At 32.5% G+C, this 24,788-nt stretch overlaps 1 protein-coding gene across 2 annotated transcripts; it reads right to left on the bottom strand.

Moving 5' to 3' along the window:
• Window positions 1-1,403: 1,403 nt before the first annotated feature.
• On the bottom strand, window positions 1,404-15,703 carry LOC125073504 (venom serine protease 34-like). 2 transcript variants are annotated; one of them, XM_047684364.1, is made up of 10 exons: window positions 15,421-15,703; window positions 11,105-11,185; window positions 8,226-8,366; window positions 7,823-7,949; window positions 6,011-6,105; window positions 4,456-4,657; window positions 3,841-3,901; window positions 2,636-2,769; window positions 2,183-2,334; window positions 1,404-1,595 (listed from the first exon to the last, which is right to left on the bottom strand). In XM_047684364.1, exons 2-10 carry the CDS (start codon window positions 11,183-11,185, stop codon window positions 1,419-1,421), a joined length of 1,170 nt encoding a protein of 389 aa, XP_047540320.1. In that variant the 5' UTR covers window positions 15,421-15,703; the 3' UTR covers window positions 1,404-1,418. The 2 variants fall into 2 exon arrangements, with proteins under 2 accessions (XP_047540320.1, XP_047540319.1); XM_047684363.1 differs by lacking the exon at window positions 15,421-15,703 and adding an exon at window positions 15,220-15,275.
• Between the last annotated feature and the right edge of the window lie 9,085 nt (window positions 15,704-24,788).

Raw genomic sequence — 24,788 nt, 5'->3', positions numbered from 1 at the left:
TTGCAATAGTTCGCAATTGCTATATTTAAATGAACAAAACTTTATGTTCGTCTTTTCAAATCATTGTTACCCGGTTGTGAGATACGGTTTTGTTTAGTTCTAAAACAGGAACTAAAAGTCGATTTCCTAGCCCATAAATTACAACATCGTGCGTATATAATGGACAATAATCAACACGCTATTATAAATACCTATGTATAAGCGCCTTTAATTCCACTCTATATTATAGAATTTATAAAATTAAGTGCTTAAATATATATACAAATATGAATTAAAAATAGTAGCATAAGTATTAGTAGGAAACTTTATTTACATAGGAATTATTAACATTGAGGCCTCGATTATATACAAAAAAAATAAAAATAGTTACTGCATAAATCTTGACCGCGTGGAATGGTGGCAAGAATGCTAGCAGCATTTCCCCGTTTGAATCGCAATTCTAATCCTCTAGGCAAAAAATGAACAGATCCTCTTGTCATCAGTGGAGGCAAAGCGAGGTTATACTTTATTAATATACATGTATGTCATATTTTAGTTTTATTTTTTTCATAAAAATGTCGACGACTAAATACATTTTTATTTGTATTTTCTGTTAAATAATGTTTAATCATTACAGGTCTCATTACGTCAGTAAACAGTACAGGGGGAAGGTTTTTATGCAGTCTAAGAGCACAGCGAACCACAGAAGAATAAATTCGAAAATTCCAATATGGGAAGAACGCGGTTATCGCATAATTGTTAAATTGTTTTGTTAATTGATATATTATATAATTTATACTGAAAATAGTTTTAGTTTAATATTGGGACTAGCTCAAGCTTAAATTTTGCGTATACGTATTACGTATGTATTATTAATGAGTTGTTGTTTTGTAATTAATGAAATTAAATGATGAAATAAAATAAGTTTTATTCTTTTTGATGTGGCCAGACCACAAAGTTTGGTAAGTTTAATACGGACATAATGCTTTTTCGTTACGTGACGATTTTTGCCAGTTTACTCATTGTAAACCGCGTAAAAGAACATCGTTCCAAAATTAAATAATCTTCTAATGAACTAAAATAGTCAATAATGCACAAACATTATTTAAGTTAACGAAAAGTTAAATTTTAATGAGTATTTTATTTCTTACGTTAGAAATAATTGATTCCTCATAAAAACTTCCTACCCTTAATTATACCTATATATCTTATATAAGGGATAATTTTCGTGATAAAACTAAGCTATGTCCTTCCCGGGGACGCAACTATCCCCATACTAAATTTCATTTAAATCGGCTCAGCGGTTTAAGCGTGAAGATGTTTCTTTCTTATTTATAATATTAGTAAGAATAACTTTATTCAGAACATAAGTACAAAATGTTAATAAATATTGGCCAGTAACTTTGAATAAATTAAACAATAAGTTCGGTAAAATCAATTTATTTCATGCAATAGTCAGCAGGGGCATTAGCCACGATCCAGGCAAGGAGCGAGGTGACGCGCGTGTTGACGCCGGGATCTCGAGAGGCGCAGAATCTGCCGTAGCTTATGATACCCGCGTTGTACATCAATCCGCTCTGAGGGTCGGTGTAGAGCACGGGGCCGCCTGAGTCGTCCTGGGTACAAATATTTAGGTTACGTTAAGCATATATTCTAGCGAACAAGGAATAAAATACTCTACAGTCTCTTTTTTTACAAGTAATTTGCTAAACAACGAGGTTATGTTTGGGAAATACGCCTAAGATGTCCAAAACTAGATTAAGAGTAGTTGTGGCGAAAAGTAGCTACCGTACTATGTATGTTTATGGCGAAATTAATGACATATTTGTTGTTAAAATTATGCTTCTATGCAACTTTGCTTCACTTAGGTGAGGAAAAAACTACGAAGAATAAGTGCAGAAAGCTAAAATGTGTGAAAAACTTTACATTTTATTGTACTCCCAATGAAAACAAAATAAATAAACATAACGATAAAAGCCTATCAGTATGTATTTTCAATAGTTTTATGGTATTCATTATGTAAATTAAAATTTTGTAGCATAAAGAACTATACCCATATACCATATATAACCACCCATTAACCCGTTTTCTTTTGTAAATAATGATGTAACTACAGGTACAATACGAACATCTCAATTAACCTGGCTCTTCATCAACACGTATGCAACTTTATTTCCTGAATATCAGAAAAATATTTGATTACCTGGCAAGCGTCCTTCCCTGCGGTATACGTGCACATCTGACGTGGTGTTAGATCAGGGAAACTTCGCCTACAAGTTGCCTGACTGATGACATCCAGATTCACTTTCCTCAGCACATTGGATGTTTGGCCTCCAACGAATAGTGTGCCCCAACCTGTTTGGTTACATAGAAATTTAAGAAATTAAATACGAAGGAGAATATTTTAATTTTGTTAAATTTCTAAATAGCCCAAGGCTTAGAACATGTCGTCAGGGTAGCATGCAAAAGCAATCCCATAACGACCCCGAAGAGACGGAGTCGGTGCCGCTGACTTTTTAAGTGGATATTCTTATTATCGTCCTGGGTACCGGCGAGTTGATCATACCCCTACTTGATGTTCGAAAAACGGATAATGCATTTTTACAGTAATAACAAAAAACTTTACTTCTAGAAGTTTTTTAACTCGTGTACGTACCTGCCATGGTAACCTTAGCCCCGTTGAAGTCGTCGTTGCTGTATTTAAATGGCAGACAGACTGGAGCGACGTAGTCAGTGTACCTCATCACCCCGTCGATTTTAACAATCGCAATATCGTAGTCGTAATTTGATCTGAAAAAATATATATTGTCAAAATAAAAAATATACTTTATTCAAGTATATTTTTTTACAAGCACTTTTGCATCGTCATTTTACAGAACCGTAGTAAACGTAAGCGTTCGGAATGTAGATTCTACCTGCAAGCAAGCTGCAAGAAACTCTGTACATTACATACACTAGCAGCCCGTAAATGTCCCACTGCTGGGATAAAGGCCTCCTCTCCCTTTGAGGAGAAGGTTTGGAGCATATTCCACCACGCAGCTCCAATGCGGGTTGGCGGAATACACATGTGGCTGAATTTCGTTGAAATTGGACACATGCAGGTTTCCTCACGATGTTTTCCTTCACCGCCGAGCACGAGATGAATTATAAACACAAATTAAGCACATGAAATTTCAGTGGTGCCTGCCTGGGTTTGAACCCGAAATCATCGGTTAAGATGCACGCGTTCTAACCACTGGGCCATCTCTTTCATCTCATCTGTACTTAATCTTTTTGCAACATTTGCAGCAACGCTTAAATAATTACAATTATTTACAATATGTCCCGCCTGAAAGTCAACGCTATTGTTGACTTTCGCTCGTTTTCATCATCATCCATATAATCTTGAGTTAAATAATATGCTTTATTTTCTAATATTTTTTAACAAACGATTTGAATTTATGAATCGTCAAAGTTAAAAATATCTGCGGATTTTTTTTATGGAAACGAATACTTTGCAGAAAGAAGGACTAATTGACTTTGCGGAGTCGAAACCTGACGTTATAAGCTTATCCTTTCTCTCGTGTTCATAAAACGACCATAAGCCTGATTCTATCAAAGTGATTAATGTTGCTGGGAAAATAAATAGTAAATGTGCGGAATATCTAATGATACAAAAAATATGGTATGTAGGTATGGAAATAATGACAATAGCATTTTCTATGTTATTAATAAATCTATATAGATGGCAAAATAATTTTAAAATGAAAATTATTACAATATTCACACTAACTATGTGAAAATTTAGTGTATGACGGATTGATTCGACGGAAACCGAATATCATTGGAATTACAAAGGTTACTTGAATGGATATAACTTACGCTGTGTATTGAGGATGAACTATTACTGAGGCGACTCTGAAGCCTTGCGTCTCCGATTCACCTGAAGAAAGAAAACGGATAGTTACCGAGGGTGCGTGTATGGACACACCAAGTGTTATAATTGTACGCGTAAGTAATGCTTGACTACTCGGAAATGTCATGTGACGTGCATCTATAAACGGGACTAATACCTAATTCTACAAACTTAAAAGTAGTATTAAAAAAGTATTAACCTATTGGCAAAGGATTACTAATATTTCTATTTTCTATCGCTAATTATAAACCCACGCCGTTTCGATGGTATATTGTACAGTTACTAACAATTATAAAATTCTAACTGGCTATTCCATTTTGGAACATAATTAAACTCGATTACAGCCCAAACGACAACCTTAAACAAAAATGATACCATACGAAAATTATAACAAAGTAAAGTTATTATGTATCAAATAATTACATTTATATTACTTACTTACTGACTTATGTATTAGGGATGACGGATACTGAATTTAATACAAAACTTAAATAATTATTATGGACAATGTCGATATACTATAAATAAAAGTATTGTCATTAAGTTACGGATGAAGACAAAACAAAATGCTCATCACTTACTTCCAGTACTTGTATCCACTTCGCCAACAATCACCGCCAAATTCGAGATCGCCTCATTGACCACGCAATGAGCCGCAGTGAGGACGTACTTCTTGTCGATGATAACAGCTCCACATTTAATCGCACCTTGGTCAGCATACACGATACCAGCCATCATTGGAAACTCTTTGGGTCTCGCTTCTTCGCCACCGACGATTCTGTCCTATAAGAAATGTTAAAAATCTGCATCGCAACATAAATATCGCAATACTTGGCAAAATGTTCGTTTCCTGTTAAGGATAAAAGATTTGGGTTCGATCCATTACGAATTGTTGAAATTACAAGTGACATAACTCCATCCTACATACGCACGACACGTCACGTAACTAATAGTACACATGTAAGCGCCAAATTTAAAAATTATATATTGTTATTGTATGCTTAACTATTATATTGAATATTATTTTATATTGTCACAGCCCGTCACAACCACATAGGGTATCATTGAAAATCAGCGTTGGGTTCTTGAACCCAACTTGGAAGCTGAAGGGTACACCTTTAGACACGTTAACGGTCATTGTTTTGTTTTGTTGTTGATTTTTTTTTATAGATTAAGTTAGTAGTTATAATTAGTTAATATGTTTTCTATTTTTGTTGTTTTTCTTTTTTTTTTAATTTTTATACTTTTTATAATTGTGTCGTGTCCTGATTAACAATAAACATTTAAACAAAGACCTGTGTGGAGAGTGGAGCTGTCCAGGTTGGACTATCCAGATCTTCGGTTGAGATCCACTATTTTCATAATAGAAGTAGGCAGTCAAGTCAAAGGCAATATGTGCATATTTAGTTATAATGTTAATAATCAATTTATATAGGGGCCATAAAACATCCCTGACCCAAATGTATCTGGGAATTCCAGCTAATTATTTGCGATTTACAATATTTCCCACATTATTAATAATTTCTTATCATCTTCCGAATGTCAGTCAGCTTGGTGACCTCATATTTAATTATCTGCCGTCTACATACGAAACTATTCCAGTATTTAATAAGTTACATGATAATAAAACGGAAATAAATTGTCCTCTCTTAAAAAAATCTGCCACGGCCGCCATTCTTGACTAGCCAGTAAGCCAAAGCAATCTATATAAATCAGTGCACAAGTGTGTGCATTGGTGCACTCTTTATATCTTTATTCTCATAATCCTGTGGTATTGAAATCCGTCGCAACGCGTAAAGGTAAAGACGCAAGACCAGATTTCCGAGACACAGGAGTTTACACACTTCTAACTTCCAGACTATATACTATATTGGCAAATATCCAAAAACTATTTATGGGTTCGACCTAATGTTTAAACCTAGAACCTCGGGATATGCCGCCTTACATCTTATCTTATACCAACGACGCAGTCAGCCATTCAGTCAGTCACTTTAAAAATGATGACCGTAATTTCGCAAGTTTAATCGTAAATCTGTAAGAGTAATGCTCGTGCCGTTTGAAATTTAGTACAGTTTTATTCCTCATTACAGTTTGGTGAATAATAGGACTGAGTTATTGCTTTAGAATGTTACTTACCAATCTTCGATATCCACAAGAGCAAGTTGTGATACGCTGTGCTCTTAGTTCGCACATAAACCTTCCTCCAGTAGTACGTGTTGAGGTTATGAGAGCTGTAAGAATTACACAATTTAATAGAAAATGTAAATGCCAAAAAGTATATCTTCTTTTTCTTTAAACATATATATTCGATTCGAATATTTTTTGTTTTGTTTTAAAAGCTAATAATACAGCGGTGGTTAAAATTAAAAAAAAAAAGTGAATACCCTAAAGAACAATTAAAAACTCGAAAAATTGAAGTGGTAATCACATTAATATTGAATACTACTCCGTCAAATCGAACGAGGACATAGTAAACATGTAAATAATCGCAGCGATATATTCAAATCAAATCAAATCAAGTTTATTCAAGTAAACTTCACAACGAAGCGTTTTTGCGTATTGTAGCTCAGATGGGTCTTTAGTCAGCTGTAACGAGATGATTTGGCGCATTTATTTACGATTCACGAAATATACCTTACAGTAGTTTATTACAACTGGAAAAACTCAAACAAACGAGAGAGCGCATTGGAAAGAGCGCAACATTAGTGTCTAGTAGTTTATTTGGCAGCCCATTTGGTAAACTTCAAACAAACGAGAGAACGCAGTGAAAAGAGCGGAACGACTACCATCGAAAACAAGCTTCTTCTCATAGTCAAATAGATGCTTTTACTCGAACTTTGCTGTATGCTGAATTAATACACGTATCATCAATATGTTCACCGTCTCGTTTAGTTACACATATAGGTCTTCTCACTCTCGAAGACGAGTCCGTCCAATAGTTGATACTATCAATGTTCAGAATAGTTTTGTTCCGGTTTGTAAGGGTTAGCCTCACCTATCTTCATACCTATCACCTAATTTCGGTGTTCCTGCCCAGAGGTGTGAGAAGCGCCATGCAAGGCCGAATATGCGTTGTCTTTTTAAGGCGAAGGGTCGATATGAGATACCGTCTCGTCTTGCTTGTCTCGTATTGCTTTATAAATGCAAATGACTTTATAGCTTTACTAAACAATCGAGGGCGGAACTGAACGAGGCTCCAAACATCGGCGCAAAAATATTCCGATAGTAGCTGTGGCAGCAAGAGTTATGTTCTCAAAATGTATAAATACGAAATGGTGACTGTTTAACGGTTAACGCGCAAACTTGTATCTTTTTAGGATTGAATTTGATACTACAATATACTAGATTTCAATTTCAGAGATTCAATTTCAGTTTGCTAATGCTGCTGGTCGACGTTTTCCCGAGAAATATTAGGATGACCGGTGTGGTAAGCGTGAGCTTACCCGCATGATCGATGGTGAGTAAACAATTCGACGTAGCATAGGTTATATAAAGATTACTAAACAGTAATCTTGGTGTAACCGATGCTACGCCGAATCTTCGCATCCGTTGTCGAGCGACCTATCATAAAACCAATCCACAGCTATTCTTGAAACAAGTTTATCTACCATTACAACTATTTTATGTGTATATTTTTAAGAATATTTACCATTCCAATTGTAAGGAATTATTACTAATAGTCGTATTAACCTCTTCAATTAAGATTTGTGCTAGGAAATAATAATAACCCAAGGAAATCAGGATCAGTCAGGATCGAACCTGTGCCTTTTTAAATACGACTATCAATGTTTCAAATATTTACATGATGTTTCATTTCCGCCAACATGGCCAATGAAATTTGACTTGAAAAACGGACAGTTCTTATTTTTGCTCAATACTTTTACACGACCTTAAAATAGAATAGTGAGTAAGTAAGTATGTAGGAAGCACATTGTGTAGAAGCCTTACCTACGCTAATCCTTTGACCAGTGGACACCGCACTAACTGTTCCGCGTCCACAATAATACTCAGCATTCGTTAATTGAGGGTCTCCAGACTTCGATATGAGGAGACGGTCCATGGAACATGATGGAGTCTGAAAGATTAATGTATTCATGTACTGCTTGTGAAACTACTCGTAAAAATTTAATAACGTTTATTTAAACAAAAATACATTGTAATATTTTTTAAGAGTAAATTTTTAATAGAAGTCCTTCATCGTACCACAAGGAGATTTACGCTCATTTTACCCAATACCACACAAAGTATTGATGTTATCGGTACAGTACTATGGAAAGACCACCACGACTAAATATATTATATTCAATTTTAAATTGTTATATCACTAATACATATGAATATGTTACATTACCTGTGGTATATTAACGTCATTACAATCCAGCCTACAATTGTACCCGGCCGGGCACCGAGCCTGCCACCTGCACTGAATGCCTGGGCGATAGAATTGCGGGTAGTTTGGACTGTATACATAATACGTGGTCCCAACTGCGACCTAAAAAATAGACAAATCTATATAAAAAACATAAAGTGTTCGTCAATGTTTGACAATACACCGCGCATACGGAAATTTCGCTTACGAAAAAGCCTAATAATATCTTTATTAAAGTTATAAGCCCCATACGAAATATAAGAAGTAATACAATTAAAAACACTTAAGAGTAACTCCACTATGTCAAAAGATAAAATAAAACAAGAAAATAAAATTATCAATAAAATGATTGGCAAGTGTAGTCACCCTTAAAACCTACCCGAGCGTAGGTTTAAAGGGTGACTACCTTCTATTTTAGTCCTGAACCACAGTTAGGCAATGTTTTAATAAGGATCAGTCCAGACTTTAAACTTGTTACTAGGTTACGCACTGGGTGACATTTTGTTTATGGCACTCGTGATGCACCAGGTAGACCTTACCGGGATTCCGGATATTGATGAAAAAATACTAGGTAAGTTTTATTTTTAGGTAAAACTCTCTATTATTTGTTTTGTATCAATATCCGGAATCATCTTGAGTGATGTGTTTGTTATCACCTGATGTCATTGTCACAATATCGTCGTTTTTTCACGCCGTCATAAGTCAGCTATTTAAAATTTATATATAATATACTTTACTATATTAAATTAAGTATTTAAGCTGTGAAAAGCCTCTCCGTTAAAATGGAAAATGAAAATATGAAAATGAAATAATAGCCGTCGAAGATTATACAAACCAAAACATAGTTGTGTTCTATAAAGAGTTCAGACAGCGAAAAGAATTGTACATACATATATTGTCAGTGATGTCATCCCGTAAAAAAGACGTAGATCGAGAAAGAATTCAGTAACCGTGAGCAATGCACATTTCGAATTTTTTATCCCAACAGGTTCCTTATTTGATAAACCTTATCATAAATAACAGTAATAATATAAAAGTTACTAACGAAAACTTAACCCATAAGTCCGATGAAATGATCTAAGTTTACGCTGACCAAAAGAAAGCAACATAAAAAAAAGTAACCAATAATCTGAAAAGTACTGTCAAATATACTATATATTCGAAATCTAATCATAAATGTACAAGAATTTGATTGTGATGATTTATTAATTTTTAACAGCCCTCGGTTTTGTGGAATTAAAGATACTACGTAAAATTTTTAGTTTATAGAAAAACTGATTATACTGTTATATCTGTAAGATTAGTGCCTGTCTCATTTGAAAGATTTCTTGATTCTCTGAAACCAGACATTAGATATTTTTGGACAAAACCCTATGACGAGAGAGAAAAACGTCCTCCTCGACTGTCCTATCATAACTGAAATAGACATGTCAACTATAGTATTAAACAAAAATAACGATTACACAATTGTTTTAATAATAAGTCTCAGGAATGTTTTTTGTATAATTTACGGGAGTTGTCTAAATATTGATAGTTTGGAACAATATGGATCCACTAAGACAAATATGCAAATTATTGAATGATACACGCATTCCATTCATTCTAAAACTGTTAATACTTATTCCTAATTTCAAATTTATGTAAAAATATTGAACGAAAACTTCAGTCAATGTGTAAAATAATACAAAATATTGAAAACTCTGTAATCGAAAAGACAAAACGGAGTCCCACTTTCATTTCTACCTTCTTTTTGATGTCAAATATAGACGACTCTTTCTAACTAGACTAATATTTAATTGAAACAACTGAACAGATTCGTAGACTAAATCATTTCTTCTATTCAGTTTCTGGGCTACCACTATTTTAGGTCTAGAATGGATGACAAAACTGGTCTTAACTCAAACCTACATTCATGTATCTGTCGCTAGCACCATTACAGATTCCTAATGTTCATTTCTTATCACAATTTTCATTAGTATCAGCTTTTTCAGATGACTTGCCTACCATTCGGCACATCGTCAGAACCAAAAAACGTTTGCTTCATAACCAACCGGGTTACAAAACTGCTGTGACAGTATCAGGTGCATAGTTCATCCAGATTTTCTCATAGCAAGCCAGTCCAAATACTAATTGCAAGAAAATATATAGCGTAAACGATAATAGTCATACAACTACAAGACTAGTCAATGAATTACAGTAAATCAGTGGTGATACCAACGCAATGCATTGGGTTTTGCGACAATGTAAAAAAAATAAATAACGCTAAGTCCTCGTCGATGCTGAAGTGTCTAACGCTACGCAATGCACTTCAAAAAATTATTTTTTATTTGGTTATTCAATTACAGCAAATAAGTGCTGATATCGATATCATGCCTCGTTTTCCTCGACAAAATGTGACGACGACGGCAGCTTCTAAAATGCAAGGGGTCCCTCAAACAGTATCAAACGCTAATGACATTGAACTTTTTGCAACATTCGTGATGAGGTCAGCTTCACTGTCGAGTACTGCAATTTTTCACTCGACAGCTGCCACAGAATGATCTTAACTGTCAAGTAAATATTCTCCTGTCTGTTCAAGAGACAATAAAATGGTGGTAAGTGAATGAAAGGAATTCGATATTATTTACATGATGATTACCAAGATATACAGGCTCGCCATTAACGGAGAGGAAGTAGGAAAGGCTGATTTAAGGCAGAAAGATCGGTGCTTGATTCAAGATGGATTCCGGATATTGATGAAAAATAATAGGTAAGTTTTATTTTTAGGTAAAACTCTCTATTTTATATAGGTTACTAATATTTTCTTCTAACGGTTCTTTCACTTATAATATTGTATTAAGTTTCATATAAAACAAACTTACATTTGTCGAGAAGTCGCAGTTAGCGTCTCTCGCAGCCGCATATCCGATCAGCAATGCTGAGACTATTGCGGCTAAACACATCTGAAAATTATATAAAATAATAATAATAAAAATAAAAAAATAAAACTCTTTATTTTACACCAGTAAACACATAGTTTAGTCACGTTTAAGAAAAGATGCGCAAGACGCGGCCTTATCGCTAAAACAGCGATCTCTTCCATACAACCTTAAAGTAGAGGAAAGAAACAGAGATAAAAAGAGGTAGGAGTGTACAAAGCAGATACAAACATAATATATAAATAAATTACAGTGAAGTAATAATATTTTTAAATAAAGTAGTATACCGTACAGTACAGTACTTGATATCTAACATACATACACATATGTGTCTAATTAGATATAAATCATATATAACATTAAATTAAATCCTTTACACAGAATCAAACAGCATTAAAGTGCAAGATGGTATTGTATCAAGGTGGTTTTAAATGAAACAAGTGATCGTGCACGTCTAACTTCAATAGGAAGAGAGCTCCATCGACGAACAGCCTGTACAGTAAATTTGTATAGAATGAAGTCGAATGAGAAGGAATTGCTAAAAGTAAATTATCTTCAGAACGAAGAGTTCGGCCATGAGTGGAACATAAAAAATTAAAACGCTCCTTTAAATAAAGCGGAGTTGAAGGATGAAAAGTATTGAGTAATGTTGATGGATAATATGAGTATTCCTGCGATAGCGAATTGGGAGCCACTTGAGCTTTTTGCGAAAATCGGAGATGTGATCATATTTACGAAGACCAAATATAAAACAAATGCATAGATTTTGAAGACGCTCAAGCTTGTTTAGTTGCTTTCCTTTTAAGTCAACATAGCATCGAGAATTGGTAATAGGAGGCTTTGTGCAAGCAAGCTGGGGCGATCCTACAGCAGAAAACATTTTTACTTATGTTACTTATCTGTGGTTCCCACGATAAATTTTGATCAAAAATAACCCCCAAATTTCATACAATTTGTAAAACATATCGAAAGAGGAAATGTCTCTTTGTTGACGTATGAACTTGATGTTTGCGGTTTCACCACGCTCCTTCAATGCGGGTCGATGAAAAAACATATCTTCACAATGTTATCCTTTGACGAGTGACCTATACACGAAATGAATTATAAACAATAATTAAGCATTTGATTCTCTGTTATTGAACCCGTCATATTTGTTATGATTCATGTGTTCTAACTACGAGGCAACACTAAGCTTCATTTGTATAACCTTTAGTGCCTTATTTAAAAGTAAATAGATAAAAAAATAGGACAACAACCGAAATATTTTGAAACATTTATAAATAAATTATTTTATAACTTGTAATCTTAATTTTCACATACTAGAAATATATTTTTATTTAGTTTTAGATTTTTAGCAATAGCATTAGCAGCCCGTAAATGTCCCACTGCTGGGATAAAGGCCTCCTCTCCCTTTGAGGAGAAGGTTTGGAGCATATTCCACCACGCTGCTCTAATGCGGGTTGGCGGAATACACATGTGGCAGAATTTCGTTGAAATTAGACACATGCAGGTTTCCTCACGATGTTTTCCTTCACCGCCAAGCACGAGATGAATTATAAACACAAATTAAGCACATGAAATTTCAGTGGTGCCTGCCTGGGTTTGAACCCGAAATCATCGGTTAAGATGCACGCGTTCTAACCACTGGGCCATCTCGGCTCAGTTTTAGATAATAATTTTAAATTCTTGCATTCAATATAATCGAGGTCTTCGTGTTATGTTTTCCTTTCTACCTTTCTCTCAATCTCATTTTATTCTTTCTTACTTCTTCTTCTTTCCACTTACCGTACAGACACCTAGACACGAATATACTTAAGACTCTTCTTTGAATATGTCACTCATGCCATTACATGTCCATCTCGATAAGTGGTTTCCTTTATTTCAAATAGGCAGCCATACTATCAAGTGAGGTTTATGGTTTATGGTTATCATCGCTCTTAGACATTGAAAGAAATATTGATTAACCCTTACAGTCAATGCGTCTGGGCTAAGGCCTCCTCTCCCTTTGAGGAGAAGGTTTGGAGCATATTCCACCACGCTGCTCCAATGCGGGATGAATACACATGTGGCAGAATTTCGTTGTAATTAGACACAAGCTGGTTTCCTCACGATGTTCTCTTTCACGAGATGAATTATAAACACAAATTGATGAATTATAAAAGCACATGAAAATTCAATGGAGGCACCATGCACCGCCTGGGCTTGAATCCGAAATCATCGGTTAACATGCACGTGCTCTAACCACTGGGCCATCTCGGCTCTTAGTTACACTAGCAGTTGGCTATTGATCTTAATAATAAATTATTTGAGTTTAATAAATTTTTTTCGATTACAAATTTATCGCCGGTAACAGTTATTGATCAATGAGTATTTATTCTGTGAATTATTGATACCGTTTGATAATATTATCTCATATCTTTTAATACTTATATTGTATCGACTCAATTAATATAGATATATAAATTACTCGTACCAATCTGATAGTTTTATCTGAAAATTAGTAAAAAACTATTGTTGATTTTTTAATGAGCTGTGATTTCCGGTCTTATCATTTATATTATAAATAATTTAAAAAAAAAAAATCAGCACTTCATTTTTTATTTTTTGGCATTGGCACTGTAAGAAATATTAACCACTCCTTCAATCGTCGGCGAACCAGCAACCTTGGAATCTAAGATGTTATGTCCCTTGTGCCTATTGTTACTCCCGGTCACTCACCATATCCGGAATACCTCAATACTAAACTCAACTCAAACTTAAATTGAGAAAAGGACACACCCTGACCTGAGCCGGCGAAAGAAACTCAGCCGGTCTTTTTTCGGATCCTGTTGTTAAACCGTATACATTGCCCCACAAGAGTTTCTGACTCTATGCAGTCGAGTAACAGGAGTAACATGTTTATGTTTGTTCCTTGTACCGATGCTATGAGAATCACATTTTCTCATAAAATCATTAATATTTTTCGTGATCGTGAATAAAATGTGTAAAGCCTGAAATAACTTAATAAATTCAATTTCAAAGGGTATTAAAATACTAAGACTGTAGAGGATTTTAAATGGTATATGAAATAAGGAGACCGATAAAGTGTCGGCAAATCACAGAAATATTTTTCCGTCTTCGTTATTGAAAATGGATAAATTAACGTTACAACTCAAGACTGAGAATTTAACCATAATAAAAATGTCAGCTGACTTCGTTTCCGAATATATATATATTTTTTTATTACATTGGTTGGCGGACGAGCATATGGGCCACCTGATGGTAAGTGGTCACCACCGCCCATAGACAAAGGCGCTGTAAGAAATATTAACCATTCCTTACATTACCTATGCGCCACCAACCTTGGGAACTAAAGTTATGTCCCTTGTGCCTGTGATTACACTGGCTAACTCACCCTTCTAACCGGAACACAACAATACAGTGTACTGTTATTTGGCGGTAGAATATCTGATGAGTGGGTGGTACCTACCCAGACGGGCTTGCACAAAACCCTACCACCAAGTAAATTATTAAGTAAATATTTATTGGTCTGGTGTCTTTTCTTAAAAATATTTTAATATAAATTTAAGGTGAGACTATAAAATACAATTGCAATATCATGAAATTTTCTAATACTGTTGAGTATCGTTCAAATGACGAACACAGCGTGCTTATAATATTTAAATTAATATTTACTCTTCTACTAAAAATGAACATTATTAATAAAATTAGTAATGGTGTATAACGTTTAAATTATTCAATAAATTGTGCTATAAAACGTTTTTGCATTGCGCACTATGATTTCACAAAAGCAAATTCATTCAAAATAGTTATACTACTATTTTATCATACATTTTGAATATTCAATATTTTAATCTGTCTGCAATAAAATTTATTACAATCACTTAAATATAAAATAAGCAGAATATAATTATAATGTCAATAAATCATAAAACGAATTAATAATTTTCATCGTAGCCTAATTCTTACTTAAATAAAAAAAGACATTACATTAATTACGCAAAGACAAATATGATATGGGTACTCAGATTCATTTATAGATTAAAAATTATACTTACGATTTTCAGAGCCAATTACACACTGGCTGATTTTCAGAGACACTTTTGAATATAATAATTATCGACAACAAGTATTATACATAGGTATGTATATATAAAGAATGAAATGTTATCTACGTAAATTATTAACATGACAATATAAAAGGATCTCTTTCACACCTCTGTAGACAGTTAATACTGAACATATATAATTATACTCACCCTGGAATTTAAATACCGTTTTTATTCTTCCTAAATTTCTTCAGACATATCCTGAGACAATTTTCGTTTATTCAAATTCACGTCACAACTTAAATCGTAATTTTTTCAACGATTAATATTTTCATTAAATACTTTATTCACGAAGTAATTGTGAAACGAAGGCTTAAAAATAAACCTTTTGTAAAAAAAAAAAAAGTAAAAAGTAAATTAAAAAATCAAAACGTCACATTTCCCGCCACCGTTGACAGGTTGAGAGGAGCGTAATAAATTATTATAAATGCATCATTAACACAACAACGGGTGATATAAAAGAGTTGAGTACAAATCGCTGTAATGGTTCGCATAGATAACAGGCACGATTTCAGTGTTGACATACTTGCGATAAGTTTTAGGCATTAATATCTTTATATATTGTTATGTTTCATTTTCCTGTAAAAAATTATGTCATAAATCAATGCAGTAAGACATCAAATTATTTTTTTACAAAATGTTACATATCACCTTTATCTACTCATACTTCAATTGTTTTGACTAAATGTAACCATTATAAATAAAAACGTCTTAAAAATTAGTAGTTGTTCGTGTTTTCTTTTAAGTACATTTTTATTTTTAATAAGGTCCCAAGGAAATGTGACAAGAATTCTAGCAGTATTACCCCGTTTAATCGCTGATCCTGATGATTCGATTTAAAAGAAAGGGTGGTCCTTCGAGCAGGATACGAAGATGAAAGGTGAACATAATATATGTCCCGCGGGTTGTTGGATAAAGACAACACATATTGAGCTCAAAGTTTACACAGTAAATACATTTATTAAATAAAAGTAATTTAAATTACAAATTATTTTTATAATTACAACCTTTATTGTATTTGATCACCTGACAAAATAATAAAAAAAATCGGTATTATTGAAGCTGAGGTAGTAAACATACTTACTTTACTTTTAATTTCATTACATTGTAATTTACTTGACAAATATTTTAGTAGCAACAATTACAGCAATAAAAACATAAATATGTTTTGATTCTAGAAATTTAAATCAGAGCATTATGAGCCTTATACGATAAAGGACATTGATGACATTAGGTCAAAGCAAAATGAAGGTGCAGCTTATTTTTCCTTTACCTTTAGATGCACGATTAACTTGGTGGTAGGGCTCTGTTTAGGCCCATCTGGATAGGTACCACCCACTGATCTGATTCTACCAAACAATAATAAAAATGTCAAACAGTAATGCTAATATTTTGTGTTCATATTTAAAGGTTAAGTGAGCCAGTGTAACTATAGAAACAAGAAATATCTTAGTTCCCATGGTCAGTGGCGCATTGGTAATAAGGTATGGTTAATATTTATTGTGCTTGTGATAGTCTATGGGCGGTGGTGACCACTTACCATCACGTGGTTTTTTTGGACGTCCGCCAACCTATATCATAAAAAAGTACTCTGTTGTATGGTCTCTCCGTCTCAATGAAAAAGTCTCTGATTTGTTTACATTTCAAAATTCATTATACTAGTACCAGTGGATACAAGTATTTAAGATTGTCTTTTGATATTAATGCCTATTATATTATAGTCATGATAAAGCTATTTGGTGACCTTGAAAACATTTATATATCTATTGATTACGTTTTAGTACACGGTAAAATAGTAAAAATACACAATAAACATCTGAGAAAATTATTAAAAGTACTATGTTTTTATATTACATAGTAGTTTTTAATGGCTTCCTTGTCTAGTAGTAATCATAATTCTAAGTTTGACCAATAATTTGTGTATTCTTTGAAGATTTATAAAAATGAACAAAGATTAAAAATGAAATTCTTTGTCTCAACGGGCACTGCGTATTATTTATTTATTTATTTATTTAGAACTACCAACAAAAGATACAATATTTCGTGTACAGCAGTAATTTTTAATAATACATTTCAATTGTTCTTTTACTTACAGGTAATTACAGCATGCAATTTGTTATAGGTAATCATCGACTAACAGTGTTACATTAATAAAAATAACAGATATTCAATTGCGTAAAAAAAAAAAAAACATGTTTACAAAATACAGGATTTTTCTAAATTTATGTAAAAAATAAAAATTGTATTTTTAAAGGAGTAGATACTATCATGCAAGATGTCTAGTTCATTGATACCAGTCGATAACTCGTTATACGTCCTAGCTAGTCTGTTTATTGGTGAATTTTTTCCTAGGTTGGTTTTTTGTTTAGTTGTTACAAATAACGGTGACTTGTATCTAGGTATTCTGAAAGGCACGTTAAAACCAATCATAGAGAGGATTTGTGGGCAATCAATTTTATTATTTAATAATTTGTGAAGAAACGTTAGATCTAAAAGTTTTCTTCGACAATTCAAGGACAGTAAGTGGTAGTTATTAAGTTGGTCCTGGTACTGTTCGCTCCGCAAACTATTAAATCTATAATATAAAAATTTTAAAAACTTCTTTTGCACTCTCTCGATTGTATTAATATGAATTTTATATTGAGGGCTCCAGACAACAGAACAATATTCCAGTTTACTTCTAACCAAGGAGTTGTAAAGAGTTATGATTGTATTTGACCTATGTAGCTCCTTAGAATTTCTCAAAATGAATCCCAAAGACTTGAATGCGGATGTTGTAATGTGTTCGACGTGAGTATTAAATTGAAGCTTCGAGTCCAAAATAACTCCTAAATCTCGAATAGTTTGCACCTTGTTTATAGTAATACCAGATATATTGTACGCACTTTCTATAGTATTTCTTTTTCGTGTAAACTGAATATGGTAGCACTTCTTGATGTTTAATTTCATTTTATGTAATTTGCACCAGTTTTCAAGGCGATTAATATCTTCCTGTACTATTGTCACGTCATTGTGCGTTTGAATAGTCTTTGTTATTTTTAAATCATCAGCATACAAGTAGGCTCTAACGTGTTTAAATATTAAGGGTAACTCGTTTATAAATATATTAAAAAATATTGGACCTAGATTTGATCCCTGTGGTACTCCTGAATGTGCAATGTATGGAACTGACTGATATCCATCAATAGCTACTGTAGATGGGCGTGCATTAATATAAGAGGTGCACCACTTTAGTAAGGTGTCAGTTATACCGAACGATCTCAATCTCTCCAATAATATAGAGTGATTAACCGTATCAAAAGCCTTCGAAAAATCTGTATAAATTGCATCAATTTGTTCACCCTCATCTACAGCTCTAACTGTTTCTGTAACAAAGGTGACAAGGTTGGTATTAGTAGATCTTCCTGATACGAATCCGTGCTGATTACTATTTATATGGGATTTAAGATAATCTGCTAAATCATAATGTACAAGACTTTCGAAGACCTTTGCCACAGCTGACAAGATTGATATCGGACGATAATTTTCGACGGAAGCGGGATCATTGCTTTTAAACACAGGTACAATTCTCGCCTCCTTCCAAACTTGTGGAAATATTCCTGTATTTAAAGATGTATTAAAAATGAGATACAATGGAAAAGATAAAGTAGACGCACACACACTTATTAAAAACTTAAAACCAATTACTGGTTACAGCGATGTGATATTAACTTAAAATCTATTTGATTATATGATTTTTTTCCCTGAATCGGGCTTACTTCTATTAGTAATTGTATTAAAGTAAAAATTAAGATAAATTGTCGATATGTAAGTTCTGTAATAAATGTACGTTCATTTATTAGTGAATAAACTTTTACGAAGACTACGCACAACGTTCAATGGCCCTAGACGCCTGAAAATGAAAAAAAGAAAAAAACAATCACTTATTATTTTATGAATATCATTTTTAACAAACAACATAAAAAACGACCATAAATCCATAAACACACATCAGCAAGGACTCTAGACATAAGCCGTAAAACACGACATTCGATAGTTATATTTTACTCTGTTTACATGGAATTTAGAATGAATTCATTATAATAATTGTAGGAAATAGGCATCAATAAAGCTTATCGACAAATTCTTACAATGCACATCTTTATTCCGTTCGAAGTTTTAAGTTTGACTCCAAAAAAATATACATTTAAAATGTAGCTACGTAAAACTGTTTTCTTGTTTAAATTTTCAATTCGCAAGAAAGAACTGTATTAAAAGTTTGATCGTGTTGATATTACGTATAGTGTAGGATGTCAAAAGAGGCCAGCCAACGACCATGAACCTCTTTTGTTTTTCTCTTTGCTACTATTTTTACTGTGTTATCCATCGTCATGTATGATGTAATTTATGTATGTCAGTTTGATATATCGGTGTGATCTGTAAATATATTTTTTTTTATTTTTATCTATACAAGTAAAATAGAGTCAGAAAAATGGATTGTTAAATAAAATTTATTTCATTTTAGTATACGACGACAATGAAATATTTTAATTGTTAATAAATTCAAAACCTATTTATTGAATCATTCATCATTGCTTGAATCACAGTCGCGAACCATCTTACATGATCATTTTTTAAAGGATGACGCACAGGTAACGATAAAAAAAATTAGAGTAACTGCCTGTAAACGTCTCACTACTGAGTCTATTCTCCCATTGAGGAGAAGATTTGGAACTAATTCCATGACGCTGCCCCAATGCGAGTTATTGGATACACATTTAGCATAATTACATTGAAATTAGACACATGCGTGACACTGTGATATAAAATCGAATGTCCCTATTTTTGTGAACTGGATTGATGTGAATCCGTTCTTAGAAATGATTATTGAAAACATAATGTATCGCAAAATAATGACAAAAAGTCTGTCCCTGCATTCCAGATAACAAATTAAAAAAAATAACGTGCGGGCGAAGGGCGTCTTTATACACTCTCTGCAGTACAGTATGCAAATTGCATTCTACTATTTAAATAATAATCTCATAGCAATTGTTCGTCTAAGGCTGAAACGTCAAATACACTAATGTTGACAGTAATTAAGTTCAATAATTAATTTGCTTGGAATTCAGGGTAATTTAAAACGAACGTGTATTTTATTTTACTGAGAATTCGTCGTTTAGATTAAATTATGAGTGCATTCATCTCCCTTGTCAATAAGTCAACTTTTATAGTGATCATTGTAGCTTATTTCGTGAATAAATGCAAATTTATTAAGGACTAGGCATAATCATAATTAATTTGAAACCATAAATTGACAATTTCTACAAGACCTAACGTGACACGGACTCCTTTAACAAAGTTTGTAATGTAAAAAAATCACTTGGTCTGCGTGTTTGTTGCACTAAACTATTTACAGATCATACGGTTCTGAGTTAAGTTTGATATGACTAATTACTAATTGACTTCTTTATCTCAATAAGATTCTAAAAAAAAGTAAGGTAGAATTTTGACAGTGATTAGGAAAACCGTGTATGAGCCGTGAGTTCAGCACCTCGTTTAACTTACGTCGTATCAGATTATCATTTCAAAACCCAATAGGTTCCCTCGACGCTCGAGTAAATCCCTGTTTATGACTTGTATATGTATACTGTAGACTTATATTATTATTTTTTTTTGTTGCTTCATTTAGCCGTTACAATTTAATAAGGTATAATTTAAAAATTATATATATTATATAATTAACTATAGTATCAATAACCCTGCAATATATTAAATTATAGACATTAATTGATTTTTCCTTTTAAAATCACCATGTATATATTCTTATTTAACATGACAAAGTACGTTCACAAAACTCGCTCATCATTAGTACGTAAGACCGTCACGATCAACTATCCTTTATCTCAACGATTTAACTACAAATACATTTTATTTGTTCCTACATAGTGGTGCCCTTGACTCATTTAAATATAAAACCTTCATAAAGGTTACTTTGTGTATATTTATATTCAACTGATAACAATTAAATAAAACAAACAAATTAGTTCGAAAGTTTAATTTCAACTACTTATAAAATACATTTATTTACTAAATTTTATAACGGAAAAAACATGGTCAACGATATTATAATTTGTTGAACGTATAATAAAAAGAAATAACATTCTAATTTCAAAATGCATAGTATTTAAATAGTAGATAATATATTTATCGACGAAAACAAATTAAAGCCCTTGCAACACATAGGTACATGTTGCTTGAATATACTTAATAGAAACGGTTCTCTCAAATTCGACTCTGGTATTGTAAAAAGTGGCTGGGATGGCTCAGTAGCTTGAACAATTTATTGCGGACTCAAACCTGGTCAAGGATCACTTAATTACTCAGCAGCAAAGGAAATCATCGTGAGGAAAACAACATACGTCGGTTAAAATTCTGCCAAATATCTATCTACTAAACCGCATTAAAGTATGTTATGTTATCTAGTCCAAATCTTCTACATCAATACAGGCACATTCATTTAAATATTTACATGTTTTTTTATAGTTTGCAGAATAAAAGATCGATTAGCCTGGAGTATTTTTATAAAAAAATATTAATATGTATAGATAGTACCAACATAAGAATTTAACGTGACCAAAGACATACGAAAAAACAACGATAGAAATGGCTTCGACTAGAATCGAATGCATTTGCCCAAGCCGTAACAGGAAGCTTATCTAGTAAACGCTGCTGAGAAATATAAAAGAAAAAAACTGTTATACAGTATACATACTCAAAAAAAAAAACATCACAAATACTCATTCTAATCGCTGAAAGCAATTTCTACCAGATACATAAAAGGAGAAAAGATTGCTACATTAATAAATAAAATACATTTGACATACATTTCTATAACATGAAATATTAATTTGTCTATATATTAACACATATACTTACCATTTCGGCAGACAATCTTTTTATATAAATTCCTTACAATATTCAATTAAATTATAGACTACGATAATACATACGTATACAGATATCTGTATACGTATGTATATTATATACATTATATATATATACATATATATTATATTATATATATATATATATATATATATATTATATACATATATATGTATATATCTACTTCATCAAGCGAGAAGATAAAAGTTTATGATGAATTACTTTTAATAAGTATAAGTGAATGTTACAAGTTTTCAAGTAGTAGGAAAAAACATGATTAAAATCAAAATATAATATTTAATCTTTTTGAATTGATCAGAACGAAGTTGCAAATCATTATACAATTTATCTGATTATTGATATAATTCATTCGATCAAAAATAATAAAAAGAAACAGCAAACTCGATAAAAAAGTTTCAAGGGTTTCAAGTTGACGCGTAATGGAAATTATATATATATATATAGTCGCGTCTACATTACGAAATCGGACCTAAAGTTAACGGATATCTCATGATGAGTCCGTCGTATTCTACCTTTATAATAAAGATTATGATTATATAAAATACTATGTATATAGTAACTTGTAGTTACTATAAGCAATTGAAACGGGATATTTACCATGTTTTTTTATTTTAATTTAGTGGAGCTCCACCAAATAAAAATAAAAAACATGGTAAATATCCCGTTTCAATTGCTTATAGTAATAAAAATAACCATGTTAATTTAAAATCATGTAGTTACTAGTTGTATCGAGTAATTTTGACCATGTTGAATTTTATTATTTCTGTTACAGATAGCTTAAGAAACAATGCCATTCAAAACAGACAATTGAAAAGCAAATTCATGGAATTAATAATATTTTTATTTTACTCTCCAGTTAAGGTGAATTGTTTTTAGAAGATCGTGATCTCGTCCAAAGTGTAAATCTACAAATGGGAACGAGTAACTCAAAGGGTCATCAAATCTGTGACTTATACATCGATAGAAAAATTCGCGCTTTTCAAGATTATTTGACATCTTTGGAATATGCCCAATTAGTTAATAAATATAATAATTGTCCATGGTATAATGAAAGTATTTCGTCTCATAGTTACTTATCAAATTTTCTATCTTTTTAAATAATATTCTATAACGTATGAACTGACAATTCACTCATATCGAAGTGCCGCCATAAGAATACAATTTCAATTTAATTGTACGGAATCCGAAATATCGTCGACAAAGATTTTTTTTTTGTAAATAAACATTTATATGTATATCTAATAATCAAAATGGAAATTCACAATTCGATAATAAGATAGTATAATTGATTACATTTTTTAAGACTAGTATTTTGGAATTATTTTTAGAGGAATTTGTTTTTTTTTTTTTATGTAATAGGTAGGTTATGTGGTCATTACTACCCATAGACATTGGCGCTGTCAGAAATATTAACCATCCCTTACTTCGCCAATACGCCACCAACATTAGGAACTAAGATGTTATGTTCCTTTTGCCTAAGATGTTATGCGAGTGTACACCGTACCTACCTAGACGGGTTTGCACAAAGCCCTACCACCAAGAATGTCATTTTTCCTCATTGACTTAAATGTACACTATTAGACGCGCTGTCCGGTACTGAGACTTTACGCACTAAGTTACGGTCAATTCACCACAACTCATTTAGTGGAATGCGAGAAAGCAAGAGAAACAGACGGTTGTTGAAAGCAGCGATTTATTTTTATTCTAATAAATTAGGACATTTTTAACTGTGCTGCGCTGTTAACCAAATTTAATAATTTTTAATTATTTATTTTTCTTCATTTCGCTCACTCTTTACTAGATTTATATAGAGGGAGCAGTACAACGGATATCATGAGTTGGTAAATGTAAATATTTCTTATAAAGGGACGACTTTTTCGGACTTTTACCATTCCAACTTAACCTAGCCTAACATGTAAATTCTAAGATTTACCAAGTGAATGATGGCAAAAGTTCGAATCCCAAAGTTTTATGGACATTTACCATTCATAATCGGTAAATCTTAGGTTTTATTTTAAAATCTTCAGATTTACCGTAGTTCGAGCTTTTACAGTAACATATATATATATTTAAGTCAATGTTTTTCCTATATAACTTCTTCTACTTAAAAAAAATCTAACAATGATTGAAATAGCAAATATTGTCTTATATAACGTAAGACTAAATGATGATATGAAAGAAGTTTAGTCTTTTTTTAGTTAGAAGTATAAAAAAATGTGTTTGGGTTTTAAGTTTATAAATAGTTGTAGCAGCGTTTTATAAAGAAATAATCCCAAACAGTTTAATCGAGGATGAAAATGTATATGGAAGTTCATCTTAATTCGAAACGCGAAAGCTAAGTGTCCTTTTTGTCGTTTCAGAGAGCTAAATTGTTGTTAAATCAGTAAGAGTCTTAAAGATCTAGTTGTGGCCTATAATATAACACCTGTGAACTGCTATACCTTAAAATTGGCCACTTAGATCATAATATATTATTAAATACTTTGTATCGTAATTCGTAAAAAAAAACATATCTTAACAATGAACAACGCGCATCTCCCTCACTATTCTACAGCCAAAAGTAGTACGCAATA

Source organism: Vanessa atalanta, chromosome 24 (assembly GCF_905147765.1).
Source record: "Vanessa atalanta chromosome 24, ilVanAtal1.2, whole genome shotgun sequence".
Lineage (NCBI taxonomy): Eukaryota > Metazoa > Arthropoda > Insecta > Lepidoptera > Nymphalidae > Vanessa > Vanessa atalanta.
This window is presented reverse-complemented; position numbering and strand designations above follow the sequence as displayed.

Bases quoted from the DNA above. Each gene is read 5' to 3' on its own strand.
- LOC125073504 (XM_047684364.1), bottom strand. From the start codon at position 11,185: ATGTGTTTAGCCGCAATAGTCTCAGCATTGCTGATCGGATATGCGGCT. The intron at 8,367-11,104 runs GTAAGTTTGTTT...TCTATTTTTTAG, and splicing joins ACTGCGACTTCTCGACAAAT to GTCGCAGTTGGGACCACGTA. The intron at 4,658-6,010 runs GTAAGTAACATT...CATTTCTTATAG, and splicing joins CTTGTGGATATCGAAGATTG to GACAGAATCGTCGGTGGCGA.